This window comes from Apodemus sylvaticus, chromosome 1 (assembly GCF_947179515.1).
Source record: "Apodemus sylvaticus chromosome 1, mApoSyl1.1, whole genome shotgun sequence".
Lineage (NCBI taxonomy): Eukaryota > Metazoa > Chordata > Mammalia > Rodentia > Muridae > Apodemus > Apodemus sylvaticus.
In genome coordinates this window covers 61490621-61517663 of record NC_067472.1, presented here as the reverse complement: position 1 = coordinate 61517663, position 27043 = coordinate 61490621, and the positions used below count along the sequence as shown (strand labels likewise).

General features: G+C 53.1%; 1 protein-coding gene across 2 annotated transcripts; it reads left to right on the top strand.

Annotated features, from left to right (window-relative positions):
• The first annotated feature begins 1584 nt into the window (after positions 1-1584).
• Slc22a18 (solute carrier family 22 member 18) lies at positions 1585-27043 on the top strand. 2 transcript variants are annotated; one of them, XM_052194751.1, is made up of 11 exons: positions 1585-1672; positions 3718-3949; positions 7154-7251; positions 7587-7747; positions 8086-8218; positions 18379-18491; positions 19412-19519; positions 20471-20571; positions 24713-24814; positions 25103-25223; positions 26796-27043. In XM_052194751.1, exons 2-11 carry the CDS (start codon positions 3830-3832, stop codon positions 26981-26983), a joined length of 1245 nt encoding a protein of 414 aa, XP_052050711.1. In that variant the 5' UTR covers positions 1585-1672; positions 3718-3829; the 3' UTR covers positions 26984-27043. The 2 variants fall into 2 exon arrangements, with proteins under 2 accessions (XP_052050711.1, XP_052050702.1); XM_052194742.1 differs by lacking the exon at positions 1585-1672 and adding an exon at positions 2986-3075.

The following is a 27043-nucleotide window of genomic DNA, read 5'->3' as shown; positions in this document are numbered from 1 at the left end:
GCTTGATATTCAAGTGTTGTGGAGGCTGGCAGAGACTGGAAATCCCTGGGGTCCCAGGGAGACTGAGCGGCTGCTGGGAATAAACAATACGCCAATACCTGATATTGACCTCTGACCTTTACAGGCACCTACGTACATGGACACACACACACACACACACACACACACACACAAAGGGTATAGACCCATTGTTCAATGCATTTTGATTCCAGGACATCAGGAAACCAGCTGGAACTAACCTGAAAAGCCTCCTCCCTGCTGACTAGCTTTCATAGCTCTGGAAGGTGCTGACTAGCTTTCATAGCTCTGGAAGGTGCCGAGCAGGCCACGGGAATAGAGAAGGCATCCAGGTCTTACCCAGCGTGCTACAGCACCAAACCACCTAGCAAGATGTGCAGTAGCTGTGCGAGTGCTCTGGGGGTCACCAATCTCTCTTGGTTTAGACCAAGTCCTGCTCCTCAGCAGGGAATTCATCCCTGGTACTGTGAACTCAGTCCAAAAAAATGGCGTGAGAGGTCACAGGCTCTATATCTACCCCTGTTGTCTGGCTAAGTGAATGCTACCACACTGCCTTCTAAATGGTCATTTGTAGACATAGGTTAGTACTGTTCCTAGTCTTAGCCAGAGAAGCTTCTCTCTGCAGTGAGCAGCAGTTGATGAAGGAACTCAGAACTCAAAGTGCTGAATACGTGACTGCTGAGAGCTCAGCCCTCGATATCAACCTGACCTCCGAGGCTCAGGGGACAGAGAGGACAGGCAGGAACGCTGGGACATGCTGTCTTCTGCTTATTGTACCCATGAACTCACTGCAGCCATGGTTAACTGAATAAGATCAAGGCAACAGGAACAGTCAGCAGTTCAACACATGGTATTCACAGGACTCTAAAGTGAGGAGGGGAACGGGAAGCGAAAGTTAAGTGTGCATACAAACAAGATACATGTATGATACATGTATGATACATGTATGATACATGTATGAAATCAGCAAAAAAACACAAATGATATCCTCTTCCTTGAAATAGGTCACCTGCACACAGTAGGTATTCAGTGGTTAGGGGATGAAGGAGGTTCCTGTTTCACAAGCACATCATTAGGCCCAGGAAATCATATAGGCAGTATCTCTCTTCTCAGGGAAGCTCCAAGCTATCCTGAACCCCAGCACACAGTAGTCACTTTCTCTGCACCTGTGGCCATGCTCACACCCTTCTATTTTTGCCCCTAATCCCACGGGACCCCTTAAGTCTAAGCCCCAACGGGTGTCTTCAGCTGCCTGAGCTCACCCCTAAGCCCTGCCACACTGTTCTCACTGCCTGACATACTCTTCCTACACCTGATACATTGTGCTCCTCAGGACCCTGCTGGGACGCTGCCTCCAGCCCCCCCCCCCCCCCCCCCCCCGCCAAAAGCTGTCTGAATGGGTCTCCTTGGCAGAGCAGTGGTTGCCATGTGAGTCACCAGAGAAAGCTGCTTCCTCTTCAGGAGGCGATCCCAGGTTCTAGGGTTCCCTGTTCCTCTCTAGCCAGAAGGGCAATTTTCCCACACTCCCTCGAAACCAGGAAGTGCCCCACCCCTCCGGAGCCTATTCAGAACAAGCACAAAAACTGGAATCATTCTGCCTGGCCTGCCTGGCCTGCCTGGCCCCCCACAACACAACTGCAAGCTCTGCTTGTGGGTAAGTAGCCTGCCCCCTTGCTGTTCATCATGAACACTGGAGGCCCTTCCTCGATTCTCCTGAGGCAGTCTTACTCATCCCCTGAGCTCTGCCCCCCTAAACCCTGGCATCAATAAAGATGTCACCTGCACACTGGGTAAGAATTAACCCAATCGGGGAGCTGACCTGACAGGAACTATTCCTCATTTCTACCCCCTTTGGAGTTCAGAAGGACCTAGACTCTTGTCCTGTGATTCCTGATCCCGGAGTCCTCTCCTTTCCTTAATCAGCCTTCCTCTCCTCCCTCCTGGAAGTCCTGGCTTACTGGGTCTCCTCCAGCCCTCAGGGCGCTCTGATGGGTTCCTTCAGCCTCTTGGCAGAGGAGCTGGGAACACTTGTATCCACACTTGCAACTCTTCTCCCATGTCAATTTTCGCGCTGGAATCTACCCTAAACGTACTGCACATACCTGGGAACAGAGCCCTGGGCCTGATCCGTTGGCAGAACACCAATGGCCATGCCCCTGGCTGCCCAGTTTGAGGCACGTTCTCACTGGGCATCCCTGGGCACCCCGATCTATCCCACTCTGTCCCAGTTCCTCCCGTTTCTGATCTGCTGATCTGGGGGTGAACATGCAGCAAAGGAGATCTGATTTTGATGTTGTGATTGCAAGGTAGAAAGGTGGGGAGGGCGTGTAAAAGAGGAGTATGGTCTCCTAGCAGTGATCAATCTGTCTGGAGAGGAATGAATATGGATAGTAGTGGTCTGGGCCAAATTCCCTGGGTTTCTTCAGCGATGTCATCAGGGCCGGAGTGCTGCCCCTCCAAAACTGTGAGAACAGGGCAGACAAGACGACGTGGAGGGGGTAGGGGGCACATTTCTATAGCTTCCAGAAGCCTCTTGGTCAGTGGAGAGAGATTCGGCGCCCAAGAACTCTCCACACAAATGTAATATCACTGTCTCTCCTGGCTACTGCTTTCTCTTCTTCTCCTGGATCCCAGAACCATATCCCCTCCTCTTCCTCCTCCTCCACCTTCTCCTCGTCTTCCCTCCCCAATCCTAAATGAACACCCTGTGCTGCTTGAGCGGTCAGAATTCCAACTTCCTTAGGACCAGAGTCCAGAACAGGGCCGCAACCTAACACCGGGAGCCTCGCAAGCCACGCTGGGGAGAGGGAGGGCTGAGCCTCGGGAGGCGTGTCTTGATTGGCCAATGGACGCTCAGAGACTGTGTGGCGGGCTAGCCCAGATCACAGAGTGGGTGGAGAGAGCTCCCCGCGCGAGGGCCAGCCCTGGTGAAGTGGGAGGACCCAAGCTATTGTGGGGTGGGACCTTTCCGGGTGACTGCGGAAGGGCCTGTATCAAGAAACACCTGGGAGGGCTCACCCACCCGGAACACAGCCCCCTTTCTCCCAGCGAAAACAGGTACCCTGGCTCACTGTTGAGCTTCCAGAATCCAAGATTCACACCTGGGTGCAGCTTGGGACCTTTGACGGGATGTCGGGCAAAGGCAGTGGGGCCCTAACGGTGGAACCAGGCAAAACTTTCAAAGGGACTCAGACTGGCCACAAAATCCGGTTCCCACATGTGGAGGAAGTTAGGAGGGAGGAAAGCACCCTACTGTGAGGCCGAGAAGCTTTGCAAGGATGAGGTCTGAAGAGCTGAGCTCCTTGTCCCCCAGTCTCTACTCCATGGACTCCAGACGACTCTGGAGCTGGAGACAGGTCCCTGAAGAAGGAAGGGGGGCCAAGAGGGCCACTGCATAACGACTTTACATCATCCCTGTACTCACCAAAAGCAATAGCCAGAAAACACACCTGCCTGCATTTCCTCTGGAAATAAGGCATAGGGTGTCCCTGAGGAGGACACCTGGGGCTCGGCCAGATGTCCCTTTCAGGTGGAGGTGCCCCCTCAGGGTCAGATGCCCTGTCTCCTCTTCTGTGGAGACTATGACCTGAAGCAGGAGCTGCCAGGTGGGGAAGGGTAGCTGACCCATTCTTGAAGGTAGAGGTAGCTAAAGAGGCCGGCGAGCTCTGCAGTCAGCCACTGTGTCTCCCTCTCCTACAGGCACAGGCCACCCCTGCCAGCCTGGTGAATCAGCACCAGAATCAACAGGACTTTTGCCCTTGCCTGCTGCGAGGCTTGCCCTGCTGTGGTTCAGGTCCCTCCAGGCCTCGGGATGTCTGGCCAGCTCTCTGGCAGCGTGGTTCCTCTGCCCCGGCAGGGGATCATCATGCTCACCTATGTGCTGGCAGCCCTGGAGCTAACGTGTCTCTTCATGCAGTTCTCCATCATTCCAGTGAGTAACAGCCTCAGCCCTCCCCAGAAGCCCCACCCTGCCTCCCCGCTGGGGGACGGCAGGGGGGGGAGGTGGGGTTTGATACTGGATAAGTTAAGGCTTCTAGGAACTGGGCCCATTGATTTCCCCACCACCACCTTGTCTGCCCTCTTGAGAAAGTCCCCTCCTCCTGTAGCCACCCTCACTTGCTGGCCCCTGGTCCTGTTCTTTCAGAGCAAGCCCCTCTATCTGACAACTCCCGTCAACCCCAAAGGGCTGAATGCAGGCCCAGTTCTTTCTGACACCATGTCTGTCCGTCCCTTTGTCCTGCTGGGCGTCCCTTCTGTTTTCTTTTTTGTTTGTTTGTTTGTTTTGGATTTTTTTGGTTTTTTTTCAAGACAGGGTTTCTCTGTATAGCCCTGGCTGTCCTGGAACTCACGCTGTAGACCAGGCTGGCCTCGAACTCAGAAATCCGCCTGCCTCTGCCTCCCAGAGTGCTGGGATTACAGGCGGGCGCCACCACCACCCGGCTCCCTTCTGTTTTCTTATGTCCGCCCTAGATACTTATTCCATATTACCTATTCCATTGGTTTCTCTCCCACCCACTAAAATACGAGGACAGGGACTTGATCCCACAAGAGTCTTGCTGAGCTCTACCTGGATCAGGGAAGGGTGGGGCAGAACAGTCACTATTGACTACAGAGTGCCCACCCTTTGGTTTGGTCCTACTTTTCACTATCATTTAGTCACTCAACAAACCTTTATGGAGTTGGCCCACAAGGTGGCAGCATCTAGGAGAGCTTAGAACTCGGAGGTGACTGTCCGTCTCCTTTTTCTGTCTAACCTGGGACCACAGACCACCTTTAAATGACCCCTTGGAGATTCTCAACGCCCAAGCTGGCTGGAGAATTGGGCTGAGGTTGGTTCTGTGCTGGGTTTGGACTCCACTCAGCATGTGGACCTGGCCCTCAACATGGTCAGTAGGCCAGGCTAGGCAGAAGCGAGATGCCCCGGCACACAGGAATTTGGATTGAAACCAAACTCTGCTCACATTATACCCAAAAGTCCAAGGTTCAGGAAAACAAAGAGAAAAGGCAGCTAAGACCAAAGAGGTTAATCTACATCCTGGCTCTCCGGGCCTCCACGCCTCTGCTCCCTGGAGCCCAGAAGAGCAAAGCTGACCTTGCAGGGAGCTGGGGATGTGGGTTAGAGGTAGCCCTGGCCTTTGTCACCATTCTGGGAGTGGCAGACACTTCCAGGTCAGGACTCCACCCTCCATCAACTCTCCTAAGTAGAGCTCTGCTCACTCACATATAGCAAGGGTCCCCAACGCAAGCCTCCTTCCTGAAATGTGGGAGCCTGGACAGGAACCTTACCTGGCTTCTCATAAAAGGAGGGTTAGTGCCAGGAGGACAGTAAGTTTCAGCCTCAGAACAGCCTGCAGAACAGCTCCAGTTGGCCGGCCTATCCTCTTTAAGTTCTGTGAGCAGACACTGGACTGTGACGCAGCAGGGGCACAAAGGACCAACAGCTGGCCCTCAGAGCTGGTGGCTGGCAGGGTTTGAGTGGTGATGGCTTAATAGTTACACTGTACAGTGCGAGAAGAAACAGTTGGGAGTGAGGAAGGGGGAGGGTCCTGGGGGTCTAAGGATACATGGCAGATGTGGGGTCAGGAAAATCGGGCTGAGAAGGCAAAATAAAAATGGAGGACTGAAGGCAGACAGAAAAGCATTGCCAGTGCAAAGGCCCTGGGGTAGTGCTGAGCCTGCAGCTACAGAGGAGGCATTGAGGTCCGAGGACCACACCCGTCAGATGCTGAAGAGATTCCACGATGGTTAGAGAAAGCTGTGTGAGGGTGAGAGAAAGAAATTCAGAGGTGACACTGGGACTCTGGACCTAACCCCAAGAGGATAGAGATGCTACCAGTGGTGAAAAAGCATTAGGGAACTAACTCCCTTAGAGCACTGGTTGCTTTTACAAAAGATGGGGGTTTGATTCCCAGCACCCACATGGTGGCCCACAATCACTTGGAACCGTAGTCCTGGGGATATAGTGCCCTCTATGGGCACTACACATATATAATGCACAGAGTATATGCCAGCAAAACAGCATACACATAAAATAAAATGAAAGAAAAAAAATAAAAGAAGCAGTGGTCAAGGAGCCAGTCAGGTTCGAGGAGGACAGGCGCTCTGCACTTGCTACACTGCGCTGGAGATGATTTCAGACATGGTACAAAGCAGAGGAGCGGTGTGCTGACCGTGAGAGGGGGCCTGGGGCTCAGCGGGGAGGAGGTGGCCACAGCAAACTCTCCAAACGTGAAAGGAGGCTAGCAGAGACCAGTGACAGGTTAGGCACAGGGTCACAGAGAAAGAAGCAAGCCACCTGAGTCAGGTGCCAATCAGAGGGGCCCTGCTGGAGTTGCCCTGAGCTGACTGTGTGAGGAGAGAGGAATGAGGAAAGGAACTGCTTCAGGCGAGGGGGAAGAGAAAGCAGCTGGAGCAAACACAAGGCTCTCAGAAGGGCCGAACAAAAAGGCACTAGGAAGAGTCCTTGTTGAGTGACCTTGTTGGAATGGAGGCCTACCAGGAAGGCCTCAAGAGAAGAGAGGGGGACTGAAGGAGTGTTATCCTTGGCATAGGGCTGAAGACTCAGGTAAAAGATGGTCAGCCAAGATGTCGGGAGGAGGAAGGGAGGAGGCGCAGGTGTGGAGGGAGACAGTACCTCAGACTTCTGAAATGCAGCTGAGGTGGGGATAAGATCCTGGGGTCCCAGGACTGCTTGGGTCCTCTCTGGAGACTCTGCCACCTCCCTTCTCCTACCAGATAGTCTCACACACACACACACACACACACACACACACACACACACACACACACCATAAGGGACTGAGTCTTAAAGAATTCACAGAGTACTGTCTTACTGGCCAATGGGCCACATCTCAGAGGTTAATAACCGTAATAAGTCTTAATAAGGGCTTTGGGGGTAGTTGCTTGCTGGCCTGGGGACAATGCTATAAAGATCTGAAGACAAAGTATTGAGGATAGCTGTTGCTCTGTGGCCCACCTGAAGTGTGTCCTGCAGACGGGGTAGGCCAGAAGTCTTTGGCTAAGGAGGAGGAGCAGAGTCCCCATGGAAGGCCTCCTCTCCCACGACACTACCCTCTGCTCCTCCCACCCCTACCTGTCTAAGGAGTCCTAACTCCAGACTCTGCTTGTCTTTCAGTATCTGTCTCGGACACTGGGCCTAGATTCCGTCTCCTTTGGCTACCTACAGACGACCTTTGGGGTGCTTCAGCTGCTGGGTGGGCCTGTGTTTGGCAGGTACATTCTGTGAGGGTTGCAGGTCCCTCATCCCACAAGAGCCGTTACTACCCCTCAGAGTCTGAGTCCTAACAGGTCCTCGGCATCCCTGTTCAATGACAGGACAGAGGCAGGAGAGGTCCAGTCCCTGGTCGACTTCCACGTATCCGTGGTGCCACATTAGTGACACCCTGAACTCCACCTGGTGGGCCTACAGCCTTGGTGGAAGCCCACGCACCTGCCCACGTACTCCCTGGGTGGTCCTTCATCAGCATCTCAGCCTACCAGCAGGCCTGGGTGGGGAGTGAGGGAAGGGGCCCCTCCCTTCTGGGAACCGACCTGCTCTGTGGCTCCAGGTTCGCAGACCAGCGTGGGGCGCGAGCAGCGCTCTCACTGTCCTTCCTGGCGGCTTCTGCTCTGTACCTGCTCCTGGTAGCCTCCTGTAGCCCAGCCCTGCCTGGTGTCTTCCTGCTCTTTGCCTCGCGCCTACCCGCGGTACTCATGCACACACTTCCAGGTAGGGACTGGTGGGTAGGCCTAGCTCTAAGTGGGTAGAGGGGAGAGATGAGGATGTGGCCTCTGGTAGGGGGCAGGTAGCCAGTGAATGGGATAAGAGTGGTGGTCCCTGGGTGGAGAGATGGTGTATGGTCTGGGGCAGGCCAGATTAAGAGTGGAGAGATTTGTAGAGATGTGGGCCTGGATGGAGGTACTGTGGACGGGCTTTGGGGATATGGTCTAGGTGGAGGGGCTGTGGGGCGTGGCCAAGTTGAAGGAGATTGAGAGCTTGCCCTCGACCCCTCGGCGGGCTCTCCACGGTGAAGGGTCCTGTCCAGCTCAGCCCCCTCCCGCCCGCAGCTGCCCAGATGGTCATCACCGATCTGACAGCACCCACAGAGCGGCCCACAGCACTGGGCCGGCTGGGCCTCTGCTTTGGCGTTGGCGTTATCTTCGGCTCCCTGCTTGGCGGGACCCTTAGCACCTCCTATGGGTAAGTGACCTAGCGAGATGGGGAGCTGGGAAGTCAGTGGGCAGGTTGCTCGAGCTCGGACAATCGGCCCAGCAGCACCACCTCTCTTGAGACTTGATTTCCCCTCCTAAATTACAAGTGTTTGGGGACCAGCCAGCCTGCAGGGTGGATGGGGCCTTGGGGTGGCGTCGCCAGCGTGGAGTGCCACCAGGGGGCGCTACAGTGACTGCCATGAGCCCAAAATGCCGCGTGGGGAAAGCTCAATGTGTGAAACCCTAGCTTTGTCCTCGAGCTCTTCATCTGGCCCTGTCCTGGGAACTCAGCCCTTTTTCCCTGTGGAAAGATATTCCGATACATGATTCTAGGATGGTTTGTGTGGGTTGACCCACTGCAGGGGACAGGCCCAGATATCTTTAAGTAGCTGAGAGCCTCTTGGGAGAAAAGCCTCCGTGTGCTTAACTTGTTCCCGCGTTGTTCCCGCGTTCCCTCGCTCCTTGTCCCAAACCTCCTGCACCACTCCTTTAGAGTCAGCCTACACTTGCCTGTCAGTCACCCCAAAATCACATCAGCTGTGATGCTGGGACAGGCACCTCATCTGGCAGGGATGTATGCTCCTGGGTAGAGCTTTCCTAGAGCCGAAATTTTTATGCTTTCAAAGGGACACTTCTGCCATGACAAGGCTTTCTTACCTTGGTTAAACAATGCCAGTCATAGGTTCTCAGAATTTTGACCTGCTCCCTAAGCCAGGGCCTCCTGAGGGCCTGTAACCTGGGCTCCCCACATTTCCTCAGACCAACCCCAATTACAGTAGAGGTATCTGGGTAATGGCTGAACTTAGAGATCCAGGCATGGGCTGACACTGTCCCGTCTTACAGTATGGTTCCAGGATGGTCTGTGGTGGACTCTCCTGTCTGTCCCTGCAGTGGGGACAGGAACAACTTGGCAAGAGGGTCTCCAGGGACACAGGGCAGGCTCATTGACCCGGCTCTGAATGTCCTCTTAGCATGTGAATGGGGGCCTGGGCATCTCTGCTCGGCAGTGTCAATGAGCATCTAATAAGTGCCCTGGGGTTTTAGATTCTCGGGCACAATAGAAAACGAGACAGTCCAAGTCTCTAGAATGTCTTAGAAATAGGTCTAGGGTCCTAAGAAAAAGATCAGCAAGGCAAAGCACTCTGCTAGTGCTCTTGCCTTCCTGCTCCTGCTCTGTCCTCTCACCCCACCCCTTCCCCCTGTCCATTCCCCTCCCCCTTCTTCCCTCTCCATTCCCCTCCCCCTTCCCCCTTCTCCATTCCTCTCCCCCTTCTTCCCTCTCCATTCCTCTCCCCCTTCCCCCTCTCCATTCCTTTCCCCCTTCCCCCTCTCCATTCTCCTCCCCCTCTCTCTCCACGTGCTCATGGCTGGCCTCTACTTCTCTACTCTCCCTCTCCCTCTTTCTCTGCCTTTCTCCGTCCCTACTACCCTCTCAACTCCCCTCCCCATGCCCTGAATAAGCTCTATTCTACACTTTAAAAAACAACAAAGCAAAGGTTTCACTTCTGCAGAAGGGTCATAGTGGCGACTAGTCAAGCAGGTAGGCCCACCACTGGGATCTTCCTAGAGTTACTCCTGAGGCAACGGGGGTCTTGTGCCTCGCTCTGAGTGGTCAGAGCTCCTCAGTCTGGTGTTTTTCCAGCGAACTCAGTGTCCGTCCATACATGGTTGGCTCGTTTAAAGCAGTGTGGCTGATAAGAACAATGCAATTTTGAGCAGAATTCCCGAACTTGAGCACATATTTTGATTTCAAGAAGTGATGGCCCCGGGTGACTTTGGGTTCGGGCCAAGCAGCTTCTTTATCTTTTCTAACCAAAAACAAAACAAAACAAAAAACAGGGTCTTGCTCTGGAGAGCCCTGGCTAGCCTGGAACTTGCTATGTAGACCAGGCTGACTTCAACCTCACAGAAACATGGAGCCTCTGCCTCCGAAGTGCTGGGATTAAAGGCATTCACTACAGGTTTTGGTTTTTTGTTTTATTTTGTTTTGATTTTTTTTAATGAAGTCTTGTCTTATTTAGTGTTTTGATAGAAAAGACAGTACATTTCCCATGGATGTTATAAAGTTGAATTGAACTAAGTGAGATACAGAAAGAAAGAAATCAGGATTGGGATGTGGGGGAGGGGATAGGTGATCATCAGGATTTCTAAGCAGGTGGTGACTTTTGAGCGGAGACCCAATTCAAGAAAGGAATGAGGCGAGTCAGTGGGGGCGGGTAGACCCCAGGGTCCAGGAAAGCCAAGGCAGCCTAGTGGCCGCAGGGGCTGAGGAAAGGGAGGAGTCAAGCCATAGAGGGAGAGGGGAAGACACACCCAAGGAGATGGGGGTGGGGTTGGAATGGGGACTCAGCACCTTCTGAATACAGTGACTGGACCAGAGCTGGCCATGGGGTCAGAGACAAAGAACAGATGCTTGTCTGTTTCTGCCCGTGGGTGGGAGGGAAATGCAAACTCAAGTCTCAACACTAATCATACAGTCGAAACTGGGCTTGCCCAGTGGGTTCTGAGCAGCTGGGGGTCCCATGGGGACTGTTGAGCCAGAGGACTGTAGAGGAGATGGATGGCGAGCACCTCTTCCAGGGGTGGACGGTAATGACCGAGTCCTCCAGGCTGCTCTGCATGCTCCTGGCCTTTCAAATTCAGGAGGCAGAGAAGCTAAGGGCTATCTATGTGCCTTGCAGAAAACAGGGACCCGAGCTGTAATAGCAAGTCAGCTCAGGCCCAGAAGGGGACACGGATTTGTCCCCTGTGGCCCCTGCGTTGGGGTTCATTGGTGGGCCACAGGAAAGAAGAGAGGGGTCAGAAAAAGCTGACTATGGTCATGTAGGGGAGAAGATGTCGGCACCAGGGGTAGGCAACATTCGTGGGGCCAACCCCCTGCTGCCAGAGGCAGGGGTACATAGTTCCCTTACCTCAACGTGTTTTCTTATCTATGAGCTGGGCGCTGCAGGGGTGACCTTGCTCAGGTATGAGCAGCCCTGATGGGGTACAGTCACTGTCAGTCACACCCTTTCCACCTGCAGCCTGCCTGTCCAGCCCCTTACACACCCTTTGTCCTCAGGTGCATTTTCTACATCCCAGCCCCTGACTCAGAGGACCCTTTTCCCTCTCAGCTGCTCCCAAGATGCTCTTCTTCTCTGCGGCGGCACCCCGCCCCGCCCCACCCCGCCCAGGGTAGTCTATCCGCAGCATGGCTGCTTTTATCCCAAGATTCCTTCATAACCAAGATGTTTCTATAGAAAGCGATCAACCTCAGCCTCTAGTTTAATGAGTTGGGGAACCGAGATCTAAGAAAGGATGCAGTCCAGTGCCCAGACCTGGGGGGCAGTGTACAGTGACACTGGGGGACTTCAAGTTGTCACATGTAAGGTCACGATCAGACCTCAAGCTGTCCTCAGTTGTGGGAGGTCCGTAGAAAGTTCTCTCTTGTGGCTTACGGCTGAGGAGTCTGTCTTTGTCCCATTCAGATGTGACTGGCCACACCCATAGCCAAGCAGCCCTCCAGGATTCACACAGCTGTGTGATTGTCCCTCATGTGCACAGAGGCCTGGATAGTTAACCCATTTGCAGTCATTTCTCATTCCCATAGAGGCCGAGGGAGGCAGAGGAAGAGCCAGACTTCCTTACCCGACCCTCCTACCCTCCACCCCACCTCCCAGCACCCCACCCCACACTCCACACCCTGAGCCTACTCTGCTCCTGACACCTGACTTTGCCTTAAGCAAGAAACACCTATACCTTACCCTCCCCCTCCTTGATGGTAATCAAGACCACATAGGGGTCTCCCTGTCCCCTGTCTCTCTGCCCATCTCTGGGAGTCTGTCCCCTTGGAAGATCCCAACCATGCCCATCTCTGAAGCCCGAGGCAGCAGGTGGGAGGAGGAAGTGGACTTGGCACTGGACCCGCAGGGGCGGGCACTGGTGTAACTGGTTTGGGACAGCCTACTGCTCAGGAGCAGGAGGCTGAGCTGCCCAAGGAGGGTCCTGAGCACAGAGCCACTACTTACACATCAGCATGTGGGGGTGGTCCTGTGACGTATCACCCTGAACCCCAAGATCTCACAGTCTGGGGTTGGACTTGGGGAGGGTCCTGAGCCATTGGCCCTCAGGGCCCAGTTCAGGTATTAAGAATGTGCTCTAACCTAAGCACATTCAGGGCACAGACAGGAGCTAGGGTTCCTGTTAATGGAGGCAGAGTCCTGTAAGCAAAATGTCCTAGTTATTTGAAAAGATCCAAGGGCTAAAAGTAGCCAGAGCTAGGAAGATGGGAGCAAGGTTCAAAGGGGTGTTTGATGGGGGGTGAGGATACCCTTTGCCCTGTCTCAGGGGCTACCATCAGTATGGAGCACAAGACCTATGTAGTCCCCAGTGGGCATATAGTAAAGTCCCTGCAGTTGGGGTACTAGCCACTTGGAGACAATAATGGTGTGAGTGCCTTAGATGTTCAGGGAGACCAGGCCTGGGTTTGGGGTGAGGGCTGCCCTCCCCACCTCCAGAAGGTCAGATTTCATTCTTTGAAGGTAGAGCCATCAAAGAATGGGTATCAGGGTTTACTGATGGGTATCAGGAGAAAACCCTAGGAGACAATATGAGACATCTAAGTTCAATCCCAAGGGCTGTGGACATGAAGTCCATGACCAAGATCTGGGGCAAACAGATCCTGTGGACAGTCCCTGCAAGCCCGTGGTACCCAACTCTCCTAATGACTCAGCCCTTTAATACAGTTAACATTACTTTGTTGCTACTTCATAACTGAATTTTGAAGCTTTTTGAAACTGCTACTGTTATGATTCATAATGTAAATATCTGAAAGGGTGGTTTGACCTCCAAAGAGGTCTCAGCTCATAGGTGGAAAATCACTGCTGTAAACAAACATGAAGTGGTAACGAGCGTCAACTGTACCACCTCTCCAGACCCAAGCTTGTGGGTCCCGTGGGGTTCAGACAAGGAGGCCCCAGGGAAGACAGAGCTGATTCTTCAAGGGGAGGTGACCCAGGGCCACAGCAAAAGGAGACTTTCTTCACCTGTCCCAGTAATGCCATCTAGACTATCACTGGCCCCGCTGGGCCAGTAGCCTAGAAGTCTGGGCTCTAAGTCACCCACAAAGAGCAGGAATTTGAGCGGAAGCCACCAGGTCTGGTAGGGCTACAAGGTATCTAGCCCACAGACCCTGAGGGTCAGGTTGCCCGAGATAACAGTGGCCACCTGCAAACCCCCCTGGATACCAAATGGCATTGTGACCCCCTGCTCATAGCCAGGACATACCACACGTTAGTTGCAAAACCTTATCTGGTCCCTGAGGCCTTAGAGCATAGCCCTTTCAAAACCAGGGAGGAGGGGAGTTATTCCTCACCCCTCAAGTCTTCAAAGGCCCCTCACCCCTCAAGTCTTCAAAGGCTTCAGGCAAGGAGAAACCGGTCATTTGGTTGGAGTCCTATGTCACAATGGAGAGGTGGGAAAAGGAACTGGGAGGGAGCTCCAGGCTAGAAAGCACTAGGCTACGGTGACTGGAAACTTGTTCGGGGGCTAGAGGAGCAATCCCACCTTTCGGGTTCTCTTTCCACATCTATCTTAGCCACAGGGTTTGATTGCTTGGCACATACAGGGCAGGTGATGCAGGTGAGTTTCTCACTGAGCCCCAGGCTGGGTGTTCAGTGGTGCTCTGGAGACCCCTGCCCCACTTCTTATGAAAGATACCAGAGGCACACTGTCCTCCAAGTTACGAAAGAGAAAATGTGTAGCTGAAGGCCTTCAACCACACCTGCATGTTAACCCCTGGCACCAAGGACCTTGCTTGACTCTACCGTCCTCTCTCAGAGCCTCGGAGACACTGGGCAGGGGTCCAGAGTGGAGAGGAAGGAATTGCCCATCCTAGAACACAGCAGAATCCCAGATAGGGTTGGGCAGAGTCTAGGCCAGGCAGAGGGCCCCCATGGCCACCCTCAGCATTACGGCAGGCCCTGGAGAAAAGAGCAGTGACTATTGTTTGCTGAGCTACGGAACCCTCCGAGTGACTGGCAGAGACCAGCGTGGATAGCTAGGCTTCAGGGCAGCCAGGAGCTGTAGGAAGAAGACAGACAGGGCTGTGGTCCTGCCCCTGTTTGCAACTGAGGAAATGCAGCGGAGTGGCCAGGGCAGAGACGGGGACAGTTGCCACGGAGGGCTCTAGTTCTCTGACAGAGGTATCGTGCGCCTACGCATCCAGTGTCCACTCTGCCAGTGGATAGAAAGAAGGAGGTGAGGGGCAATGGGAGGCTGAGCTGATGCCCCAGAAGTCTTGGCTCAACTTAGAAAGAATAGATAAAACGTAGCAAGCATGGTGGCAAATGCTTTTATATTTTTATTTTTTTATTTTTGGATTTTTTTTGTTTGTTTTCAAAACAGGCTCTCACTATTTAACCTTGGCTAGCTGCAAACTCACAGAAATCCCCCTGTCTCTGCCTCTTTACCACTATGCCCGGCTGGTTCAAGCCTTCACTACCAGCCCTTGGGAGGCAGAAGCAGGCACATTTCTGTGAGTTCTAGGTCAGCCAGGGCTATATAGCAGGACTGTGCCTCAAAAGAAAAAGAAAGAGGGACTGGAGAGATGGCTCAGTGGTTAAGAGCACTGACTGCTCTTCCAAAGGTTCTGAGTTCAAATCCCAGCAACCACATGGTGGCTCACAACCATCTGTAATGAGATCTGACACCCTCTTCTGATGTGTGTCTGAAAACAGCTACAGTGTACTTACATACAATAAATAAATAAATCTTGAAAGAAAAAGAAAGGAACAAAGAAACAAAGAAATAAACAAAGGAACAAAGAAAGAAAGACAAAGGAAAAAAGAAAGAGGGTTTGGGTTAAATTCCCAGCTACCCCATGGCAGCTCACAACTACTGTGACTCCGGTTCCAGCATCTGACACCCTCACACAGACATGCATACAGGCAAAACAAATGCATGTGAAATAAAAATGAATTAATCATTTTAAAAAAAAAAAGAGCTGGATGGTCGCACACGCCTGTAATCCCAGCACTCTGGAGGCAGATCTCTGCCTTTGAGGCTAGATCTACAGAGTGAGTCTACAGAGTGAGTTCCAATACAGCCAGGGCTACACAGAGAAATCTTGTCTTTAAAAAGGAGAAAAGAAAGGAGAGGAGAAGAGAGGGGAGAGGGAAGGGGAACTGAAAAGAAAGAAAGGGAAAAGAAATGAGAAAGAAGGAAAGAAAAAAGAGAAAAAGAAAGAAAGAAGGAAGAGAAGAGGTAGAAAATGAGGCACAAAGTGCATCCAGGAACCTGTGCAGTGTGGCCTTGCACCTGTTCAGGTCAAAAGCAGGGGCCTGAGGGAAGCCAGCTGGGTTACATTCTGGGGTGCGATAACCTCAAGGCCCTGGAGGGATGTCACAACACACCGCAATCTTGAAAGCCCAAGGGTTTAGCTGCCCTACAATTTTACTTCTTTTTTTAGGAAAAAAATGTATGATGTAATTTCAGTGCCTTAAGCAGTTGAGAGAAGCAGGTGGCTCTCTGAAAGTCTGAAGCCTGCTGGGTCTACACAGCCAGTAATACACCAGCCAGGGCTCTAAAGTCAGCCATTACTAAAGTGTGTGTGTGTGTGTGTGTGTGTGTGTGTGTGTGTGTGTGTGTGTGTGTAAAATTTCTTTACTTATTTATTTTTATTTTTATTTTTATTTAGCTTTTGTTTTGTTTTGTTTTGTGTTGTTTTATTTTTTGAGACAAGGCTTCTCCGTGTAGCCCTGGAACTCAGATATCTGCCCCCTCTACCTCCTGAGTACAATTACTTATTTTTATTTGTGTATTGATGCCATGTGTGAGTGTGAGGCCAGAGAAATCAGAGAAAGGTGTCATGTCCCCTGGAGTTTCAGGCTATTGTGAGCTTCCTGATTCGGGTGCTCAGAATTATACTTGGGTCCTCTGAAAGAGCAGGAAGGACTCTTAACTGCTGAGCCATCTCTCCAGCCCCTGGTTTTTTATATTACATCGTGTGTGTGTGTGTGTGTGTGTGTGTGAGAGAGAGAGAGAGAGAGAGAGAGAGAGAGAGAGAGAGAGAGAGCGCACAGGAGTAACCATGCGCTAAGGTGTGCTTGTCAGGGTCAGAGGGCAATGCACAGGAGCCGGTTCTCATTCTAACCTGTGGGGTCTGGGGCTTAAACCGCAGGCTCCTTTACTCTCTGAGCCACTGAACCATCCCACTGGCTCAGGGCTACACTCCCCAGGTCCCAGGACTGGGGAGCGAACGCAGGGCCTTGCATACTCTAGGCAAGAGCATTAGCACTGAGGCGCACAGCTCCACTCCAGTGCTGGCTTTCCCCCTTGCCTGTCCTTTCAGTTTTGTGCTTGTGGAGCCCTGATCCCTGAGAGAGTGGCCTCCCAGCTTTCGTGGACAGCAGTCTATTCTGGCTCTGGGAGACTTGTGGGCTTAGGTTCTCCTGGGACTGTAGAGTAGCCCAGACCCAGGACCAGCATTTCCAGGGAAGTACTGGCCTTTTAGGGGTGCTGATCACCACTCAGAGGACAGGATCGGAGGAGGGACCTAGCACCCTATTACAGACCCTTGCTTGTCTCCTAAAATAGCATCATGGGTGGCCACCTGCTCCTGAGTGCATCAGGAACATCTAATGAAAAAAAGAAGGTTTTGTCCCCACCTGGCAGGCCTCATGCAGTGTAGGTGGGGCTTCAGAGACCAGCAGCCGAAAGAAAGACCTCTGAGCCACTGCGAGAGGTACTCCTCCAAATGTCAGCTATCACTTGCCTCCTGATAGTCCTTTGGGACCTGAGGCCTCACGCTGGGGTCTAGGAAGGGGTCCACTGAGGAACGGTGACAACCAGCTCGAGATGCCCAATTGCCCTGGGAGGGTGGGGAAACACCAAGGAAGATGTGTCAGCCTCACACCGAGGAGGAGAGCTGTTGCGATCTAGTCTCTGTTAATGGTCCCGATAGTTTCCTTGTTACCTACCTCCTGCCTACAGATGTACATCAGAATTATTGCAAAGTTAGCTGTGTATGCCTATGTGTTTGACTATGCTGTGCCTCTGCTCGAGAGCCATGTTCTGTACTGATGAGCATGTCTGTGTGCGCATGCGCCCATCTGTGGCCGTGATGGGGAGGAGTGCCAGCAGCTTGAACTGGTCTTCTTTGGTAGCTTCAGGGCTTTTCTAAGACCCTGACTTGGACTCACGTCTGTTCAGAAGCCTGAACAGAGCAGGTTTTGTCCCCACCTGGCATGCTGTGGGATGCTGCGAGGTCTTGGCAGTCGGTGTGAACAGCTGCCCACATTTACCTGCTGGACCCTCGTGGCCAGGTCCAGCCTAAGTCTATCCGCTCACGAGGTCCAGATTCTAAACATGTGGTTAAGCTCCTTGCTGAAACCGGGGCTGGGGGAAGGGCCCATGTAGAGTGTTTAGGAGCTCATGAGTCTGAGACGGAAAGAATGTTTCAGGCTAGGGTTCTTGCTGGCTTAGGGAAATCCCTACTCAGAGGCAGGCTGCGTGCTAGAGGAGCCTATGAAGTCTGAAGGCCCAGACTCCAGGTGCCTGTGTTTCCCAGAGGGGCGGGTTCTACTGGACACACTGGGGTGTTCCATGGCTCATAGCGAGGCACCAAGGGGACAGCAAGTCTCTGGCAGGCAGGAGGGTTTCCTACAAAATCATCCATTAGGGGCCTGAGACACAGAACCCAAACTCCCCCAGCCCTGGCATGCCCTGCCGCCCCCCAAGTATAGACAAGGGTCTTTTGAAGGAAGAAAGGTGACTTCTTAGAGACTACCAAGGGCCAGAGCCTGTCCTCACTGGGAGGGGACATTGCACCTGGTCTCGGGTCTCTAAAGCCATCCTCGGGGATACCCACAAGCCTAGCTGACCCTGGGGAACCTGGGAACCAGCTGCACCCTGAGCAAGGCCACTTCACCTCCCTCAGCAGTGCAACTCTCCGAACTCACATGCTGCTCCCCCCCCCCCCCACCTCCCAGAGCCTGCGGGGCTTGCATGCTGAGGTACCGGCCATTTGCTAAATGTGCTTTAAGGGACTGAACACCCTTAGTAGGCGAGGTTTTTATGGAGCCAAAGGAGCAAGGTGGGGATGGGGTTGGGGGTTGCTTCAGAATGTATCGATACAACAGCATACCATGTGACCCAAGGCTGTGTCCTTAGGATCCAGTGTCCTGCCATCCTGGCTTTTGTGGTCACCCTCCTAGGAGCTGCCCTCAGCTTTGCCTGTGTCCCTGCTTCCACCAAGGAGGCCAGTGTCCAGTCAGCCCATCAGGGTAAGTCCCACCTGCCCACAACTGGGCCAATGAGCACCACCTCGCCCAAGAAGCCAGCATCCTGGTACCTCTACTGGGGATGGAGGGAAGACCTTATAGACAAGGGCTTCAAGGGACTCAAAAACAGGATGGGATCTCCTCTGCACTCTTTGCTGCTGATTCCTGGTAGGTCAACCTGGGCACAGTTATGGGAGTCAGGCAAGCCAAGGCCCTAAGCAGGGAGACAAGTCTAGAAAAGCCAGGGAATACACAGGGGACACACAGGGAATACACAGGGGACACACAGGGAATACACAGGGGACACAGGGAATACACAGGGGACACACAGGGAATACACAGGGGACAAGGCAGGGGGTGGGGCTGGGGGGTGGCTGCTAGTCTCTGAGGTGCTGAGTGTCCGGAGCCATGTGAGGTTACTGGGTCAGTGGACGAGAAGGAAGTGAGACACAGAGAAGGCAAATAGAGGCCAGGCTAGCTCTTCAGAAGGTTCGGTCACCTCTGTGCCGCTGTCCAATGGCTAACAATAGAGGCTAACCTGGGAGAGTCCTTAGGACAGGAGGTTAAAATCCAAGAAGAAAGAGTAGGGCCCCAGGGGACACCTAGGCTAGCTGGGAGCCCGTGGCTGAGAGCCCTGGGTGTGAAGAAGGCATGTCTCTCTGCCTACTACCCCCTTCCAGCTGGGCTGGGAGCCACCGCCCTTATCAAGAAGGCCCGGAGATCTAGGAATGCACTAGCAGAGCTAGCTGATGCCTGGTGCGTCCGCTCCTGAACACCTGGTTGGCTGACATGTGGCTCACTGTGCCCCCCCCCAGAGGTTTCAGGACAAGGCTGCCAGGAGAGTAGTCAGCTCTAAGCATGGGGGACAGGGCTGGAAGCCAGAGCCACAGCCAGTGTCCTGACTGATGTCCCCTGGTGCCCAGGTGGAACCAAGGCCAGTGTATTTGACCTGAAGGCCATCACCCGCCTGCTGCTGCTGCCTAACGTGTTGCCTGTATTCCTGGTCAAGGTAATCTCCGGCTTCCCTTCAGGTGAGTCGCACTCGCCCACCCCCACTTGTGTCTATGGTCTGAAAGGACCAAGGCTGGGGACCCAGGTTTAGGTGATGCTTTGTTCTGCCTGAGTCCTTCTTGTCCAGTTACACCTGTGAGGGCTTCCTACACACCCAATGGGTGCACCTTAGTTGTGTGCTAGCACAAAGGGAGGAGAAGGGGGTCCAGGTTCTCTCTGCTGTGCTCTGGGTCCCTTTCTGAATTGCCACCACAGGGCCTCACACACAGCCCACAGATTCCTACTCACCTTTAAGCCTCACCACTCAGACCAGACTCTGAAGACTCTTGCTCTAGCCATCTGATGAAGGAACACAGGACCCCACACACAGTCTGCCACAGTGACCCCACTGCTCAGAGATCACCACAGACTGAAGGTTTTGTTTGTAGTACTGATAATAGACTCCAGAGCCTCACAAAAGCCAGGCGAGGGCCCTACCACTGATCTATTCTCCTTATCTGCTCCGAGGTACTAAAATCCGGCAGGTTCAGCTCCTTCCTGACCCAGAAGCTCTGAGGCTGTGAAACACCAAACAACCCCCCACACCCCCGGCAGGGCTGGAAGGGGTCACAAAGAATTTGCTCCCCCTGCCAACTGGGATAGGGTCCACCCATCCAGACTGTGTATTTCAGCTACAGTGACTGGAACCTGAGAAATGCCTCCTCCCACCCCACCCCACACACCTACAGCAGGGGCCTCTGAGGGATCCCATGACTCCCTGGGTCCCCGCCCTGGCACCTTGTGGCTCACATGGACTACTTACCAGCAGCCCTCCACCCCCAGGGAGTGACCTTCTGTAGAGTCCCAGGTGGTGTTAATGTCCTCCCTGGTCAGGCAAGCCGCCTGGCCAGGACACAGGAGGGAGTTGCAGCACTGGGGCCCGGCCGGCCAGCCGGCCGGCCGGCATCATGATCATCTGCTCCTCTACCCAGGACTCTTCATGGTGATGTTCTCCATCATCTCCATGGACTTCTTCCAGCTGGAGGCTGCACAGGCTGGCTACCTCATGTCCTTCTTTGGGATCCTCCAGATGGTGAGTGGGCATGCGCAGAAAGGGCATGGTCTCCCAGCATCACTCTCTGGGAGACCTGCCTGGGTGGCCATCCTGGCTTCCTCCTTAACCACCTCGGGCATCCCCATGGAGAAGCACCCACAGGGAGAAAGCACTCAGTTCCTGGCTTTCCATCCTACAGTACATCCATCCAGTACATGCCTCAATGCGGGGCAGTAGACAGGACTTGGAGGGACTGGAGATACAGAATGGGTGTGTTATGATGGGGTTCTGTCTGGGGCCAGCATCTGTTCTCCCTATGTCCCATGGGGTAGCTAGGTTTCACAGGGAGATCCTGGGTCCTCGAGCATCTCCTTAAGAGCAAGGCATAGTCCTCTAATATGCTATCCTTTTAGGAGCTGGGAGCTTCTGGTTGCTGGGGGTGGGGGGAGTCAGGGGTACTCTTGGGTCAGTTTTAGATAGGGAGTGGAGTATCCTCTCAGCTAGCCCCTCTGGGCCGCCTAACTCCAAACCCAAGGCCAGCATAGTCAAAGCCAGCTACCCTCTCCCTGGTTCCTATTGACATTTGACCAGACCCTGGGTGGCAGGGACAGGCAGTGATGTGTAGCCATGGCCCAGAGTGACTTGACTAACGGCCGGTGCACAGGAGTAGCTATCCTAAGACTACCAGAGCAGGGGTCCAGATCAGTCTGGAAGCTTAGTGGCATTCCTGACACTTCTGGGACGTCTGTTCCCTGAGCGTCCACACCCAGAGCTGGCCTACTCTCTGGCCAGCCCCTCTAACCAAGGACAAGGAAAGTCTCTAATCTACACCAGCATGAAATGACACACTGAAGCCGGGCGGTGGTGGCACACGCCTGTAATCCCAGCACTCTGGGAGGCAGAGGCAGGCGGAATTCTGAGTTCGAGGCCAGCCTGGTCTACAGAGTAAGTTCCAGGACAGCCAGGGCTATACAGAGAAACCCTGTCTCGGAAAAACCAAATCCAAATAAATAAATAAATAAATAAATAAATAAATAAATAAATAAATAGAAATGACACACTGTTGGGAGTAAAAGAAACAAAACCCACGATGGCTAAGCAGGCTAAGCAGACCTTTGTTCAAGAAGGATTGCTTGCTGGGAACGTAGCTCAGTTGGTAGAATGTCTGTCTGTCATGTACAAAGTTGGGTTCCATCCTCAGCACCTCATACACCAGGAGGCAGAGGCAGGAGAGGATTAGAAGTTCAAAGTCATCCTTTACTACATAGCAATTTTTAGTCTAGATTAAGCTACAAGATACTCAAAAATGAATGAATGGATGAATGAATGAATGAATGAATGAACGAATGAACTGCTTGCCGCTTGCTCGCAGCCAAATCACACAAGCCCTGTACTCATTTGAAATCCAAGCCCTTGGAGACCCTTGGAGACAGATTCTTCTAGGATCTTTGGTTATGGTCACCTGAGACTGTGGCACATTAGTGTGGTAATCTAGGATTGCTGCAGAGGTTTAGAAAGAATAGTGTGGCTTAGGAAGCTGGTACAAGGTAAGGAAGGGGAAGCAGAAGAGTGGGTATCAGAGCTCTGGGCCCCAAGACCAGCAAGGAGTGGGTAGACTTGCACCCTTGGAAAGAGGGTAAGACTGAGAACCAGGTATGTCCCAACTACATCAGGATGTCTCAACCATATCACCAAATTATCTGAGAAGAAGAAAGATTCCATTCAAGCCATATCCCATCTACTCCATGTGCTCCTACAGGTTCCCAGCTCTAGGGAACTCTGGGGAGTGGCATGCAAAGGGTCCTAAGGTATAGGGATCAAGATCATGGCTCCCGCAGGTTTGCAAACACCCCGTCCCCTTGGTTTTTTAAGCCTGGGTTTCTTTCTGTGTGTAGCCCTGGCTATCCTGGTACTCACTCTGTAGCCCAAGCTAACCTCAAATTCAGATATCCACCTGCCTCTGCCTCCTGTGCTGGGATTACCCACCACTGCCCAGCTAGCAGACCATGTCTCTTAAGGACCTCTCAGCCCTGATAACTGACTGTCACCCAGAGCTGTTCTAGGACACTAGCCATTCAGAGGGCACTGAGGTAGGGACAATACAGAACTACCAGGATAGCAAGCAAGATCTTGAGTAAGAAAGAGAAACGCCATAAAAAGGGAAAGAACAGAAGAAAAAACAAGGAATGGTGGAGTGGATGATGTATTAGGGTGAGGGATGTGAGCTCCACGGGGACAAAGACCCTGGTAGGACCACACAAGGTTTTGGTGACATTCACAGGGAAGGGTAGCCTGCTGGTCTACTGGGAACAGTAGGGAGTCTGTGTAAAGGAGCGGGACCATAGGCTTTAGCTGCTAGGTAGAGGGGCAGCAGCAGTGACTGCCTCGGTCAGGTGACTGGGCGTGGGGGAAGCCCCAGAGGGCACAGTTGGGAAGACTGAGGGAAAGTGGCTTTCTTGGCTGGCTGACTAACTCACTGTTTTGTCAGATAACGGCGAGGTCCGCATGGCGTCTAGAAGCTTATTTTCAACTTAATGGGGAAGTTGAGGCAGGGCGGTTAGTCAGGATGTAGATCTAAGTGGCTGGGGCCAGCACTGAATGCTTCCATAAAACCAGGCTAGAGAGGATTTGTTTTTCTAAGACATTGATGGTTCTGTAAGAAGCAACCAGGTTCTGCCCAACATAAGTAGGGGTTGTGGCTGGACCGGTTTGGGCTCTAGAAGCCTGAGTCCAGCCCCCATGAACCTGAACAACCACTGGCCCCAGCAGCCTGACAGCTCCTTGCTCTGACTCCATTCAGTTCTGGCCTTTGGTCCCACACACTTCCTTCTCCGGTAGAGACAGGCACTTCCTATCCGAGAAAGGAGATAGGGCACCTCACCCTGGGTACCTGGCCTGCTGAGTCATGTTTCTGGTGTCCCTGAGTCTCTCCTGTGGATTCTCTGTTTTTCTTTTCTTTCCTTTCCTTTTCTTTTCTTTTCTTTTCTTTTTCTTTCTTTCTTTCTTTCTTTCTTTCTTTCTTTCTTTCTTTCTTTCTTTCTTTCTTTCTTTTTTTGTTGTTGTTGTGACAGGAAGGAACCTTTGCTCTGTGACCTTGTGGCTTTCTAGGAACCACGTGTCTCAGCATTGCAGTGCCTGCTGGGGGGTGGAGTGACTCTCAGGGGATGCAGAGGGTGAGGGTCACCCAGCCACCAGTCTAGAAGTCCCTTTCCCTTGGAGGTATTTTTGAAATTGTCAGGGTCAGAGCTAAGGTCCTGGAGCCCTAACAACTTTGACTCAACTGCTTATCCTCAATAGGTCAACTAAAGAGTTAAAAGCAAAGAGATCAGATTCGTTCAGTTCAGTGTGACCACAATGGGGAGAGGAACAAAGAGGTTCAGTGACCCTCTTGTTTATCTTTGGATCCAGAGATGAGGCTCAAGCTTAAACAGGGCAGGAGGAGCACAGAGCTGAGTGTCCTGGTCAGGGTGTGGTCCTGCCTGTCACTGACCCATCACTGTCTCAGCTCCAGTCTCTCCTGCAAGGTGGTCTGACAAGTTCTCAGAACTCTGGGAGGTCTCTAGGAAACAAGCTCCCCTCTGTCTGGCTCTAGCTGGCTTCAGCCTTTCCCGCCCTAGTGTAAGACTCCTGGGGCAACCCGATGCCTGGGGTTCTGTTGTTTCAGTGGTCTGATTGCCAAAGAGAGGCTCACAAGTGTCTCTACTGACAGAACTCTTTCAGAAGATCAGGCCAAAGTCTATCGATACCAGTGGTTCTCAGCCTTCCTAATGCTGTGACCCTTTAATTCAGTTTCTTATGTTGTAGCGACCCCCAACCATAAAACTATTTTTCGTTGTTAGCCGGGCAGTGGTGGCACATGCCTTTAATCATGGCCCTCAGGAAGCAGAGACAGGCTGAGTTCAAAGTTAACCTGGTCTACAGAGTGTGTTCCAGGATAGCCAAGGCTACACAGAGAACCCCTGTCTCAAACAAACAAAAAGTAGTAACTTTTTTTCTTGTTACTTCAATAGCTGTAATTTTGCTACTGTTATAAACTGTAGTGTAAATATCTGTGTTTTCCAATGGTCTTAGGAGACCCCTGTAAAAGGGACATTTGACCCCCAAAAGGGTTGAAACGCGCAGGTTGAGAGCTGCTCGCTTAGAATGTCTTCCCCTCCCCTCCCCTCCCCACCCTTCCTAGATGGTCCAAGGCCTGGTCATTGGGAGGCTAAGCACCCGTTTTCCAGAGGAAGCCCTGCTGCGATCCAGTGTGCTGGTCTTTGCTGTTGTGGGACTGGGCATGGTGAGAGCACATAGATGTGCGCACGCGCGCACACACACACACACACGCACACACACACACACGCATGGGTGCACACACAGATGCCCTGTGAAGCAGGCCTCAGGCCATCCTCCACCCATGTCTTGTGTGTGCCCAAGTCCTCAGTCTGCTTCAGGCCACCTAGCACTGCCCCTCCTCCCCATCCGGGTATCGTCCATGGTAGAGCTCTGTGGGTGGGACCTCAGGGTGGGTTGCCAGCTAGCTTTGTAATATCCCCGCTCAGCATGGCTCTGCCCATTGCTCTGCCAGGCGCTGATGTCCAACGTGATCCACTTCTGCTTTTTGATGCCTGGACTGGTATTCAGTCTCTGTACTCTCAACGTAGTCACAGACAGTATGCTGACCAAGGCTGTGTCCGCTTCAGACACAGGTGAGCTGTACATAAGGGGCCCTAACCTCCAGGATTCCTCCCAATAGGCTGGGCCAGATAAGATGGTGGTGACAAGACAAGAGTCCTGGTGAAGACCCTGCCCCATTCCCAATGCTGCTGACAAGTCCAGAGACAGGCAGGGTCACAGGTGGAGGGCTTCCTGGAGGAGGCATTTGGCTTGGCTCTGATCCATTCCAGAATTTCACTAAAAAGAGGAGAGTCCAGAGGCTTTTCCAGGCAGGGGTAAGATGAACAAAGAAATGGACCTGCCGGACCTACAGGGACCACTTAGGAGGGCAGCTGGTGCTGGAGCAGCGAAGAGGCCAGACAGGAAGAACAGCAGGGGAGACTTCCCAGTCCTAGACAACACAGTGCTCAGAGCTTCCTGAATAAGAGGGTTCAAATCCACAAGGTTGTCTGTCTAGGGCAGTTACTCCAGGGCAGCAGCTCCAAAGGGCTGGGAGAAGTCTCTCTGGAAGGAGGAACGGGGTGTTAAGGCCAGGCTAGTGGAGGGTGGGGCTGACCAGGAGGAGCCGGCCAAGCCACCAAAGCCACGTCACGCCAGCCGCACCACCCCTTAGCTTGGGAAGAGCCAAGCCTGGTTTACCTGGGAACAGGAGGTGCAGAGGAGGCAGTAATTGCCCTGTCAGTTAATGTCTGCAGGCGAGTGGGCAGTGAGAGAGGCTGCACCCGAGTTTCCCCACAGCAGGCCCTCAGTGTGGGCGGAGCCTTACAGGCCCTTGCCTTGGCCGAGGTTAAAAGCCTGGTCTCCAAAGTCCCTGGCCAGTGAGCAGAAAAGCTCGGTCACCGGTCACCGTCTGGAGCAGGGTGAGGCAGACTGTGATGCAAGGTGAGATGGGTACTCTTCAACAAGGTCCTGTGCAGGCATGTCCACACCAAGAATCTGACCAGAGGCATGGAGATATGCTCAGGCGAGGACACGGGTGCTCTTAGCTTGGGACCTGTACATAGCTCTTTAGCCTGCCTGCACCCCTGGCCCTGAATCCATAGAAGGATGATAGAGGGACAAGAGGAAGGGGCATATGAGAGGGAGTAGGGACACGATGCCCAACTAGAGCGCCAGCCCTAGAACCCTACAGTGGCTCAGGGGACCCTCCCTAGCCAAATTCACTGGCCATCTCAGTCACCATTTGGAGTCACCATTGTGAGAGCCAGCACCCTGGATGTCCTGGGAGGAGCCCAGGCATGCACATCAGGCCTACACTAACAGGTCTGGGAGGGTGTGGCCTATTCCTGACCTTTGACCCTTTCCCCAGACTCCTCCCTTGCCTGGGAAATAGAAGAGGAAAGAGGCTCAGTCCCATCCACACAGAGAAACTGACTGACTGACCTTGTGGGAGGAGAATGCTTTGCTTAATTGGGATGTGAGGGTGCTGCAGTCGAAGGGCAGCTGTGAGGAGGATGGACAGGTCCTCTGAAAAGTGTCTCAAGCCATCTGTGAACAATGTGCAGGGCAGGTTGGGATGGGCAGAAGGCTGGGCCATAGCCAGGAGGTAGGCAGCCTGCCCAGAGACCTACCCAGGGTCTGATTGCTATTCCCCTTTCTCCCAGGAACCATGCTGGGCCTCTCTGCATCTGTGCATCCATTGACCCGCACTCTAGGACCCACTCTGGGTGGCTTGCTGTACCGTAGCTATGGTGTCCCCATCTTCGGTCATGTGCAGCTCATGGTGAACTTGCTTGTCCTATTGGTCCTGTGGAAGAAGCCATTGTCCCAGAAGGGAGACAAAGCCCGGTGACCACAAAGCCCAGTGACCTGACCCAGTCAGGCAATAAACATAAGAACCTCTTTCTCTTAA

Bases quoted from the DNA above. Each gene is read 5' to 3' on its own strand.
- Slc22a18 (XM_052194751.1), top strand. From the start codon at position 3,830: ATGTCTGGCCAGCTCTCTGGCAGCGTGGTTCCTCTGCCCCGGCAGGGG. The intron at 3,950-7,153 runs GTGAGTAACAGC...CTTGTCTTTCAG, and splicing joins TGCAGTTCTCCATCATTCCA to TATCTGTCTCGGACACTGGG. The intron at 25,224-26,795 runs GTGAGCTGTACA...CCTTTCTCCCAG, and splicing joins TGTGTCCGCTTCAGACACAG to GAACCATGCTGGGCCTCTCT.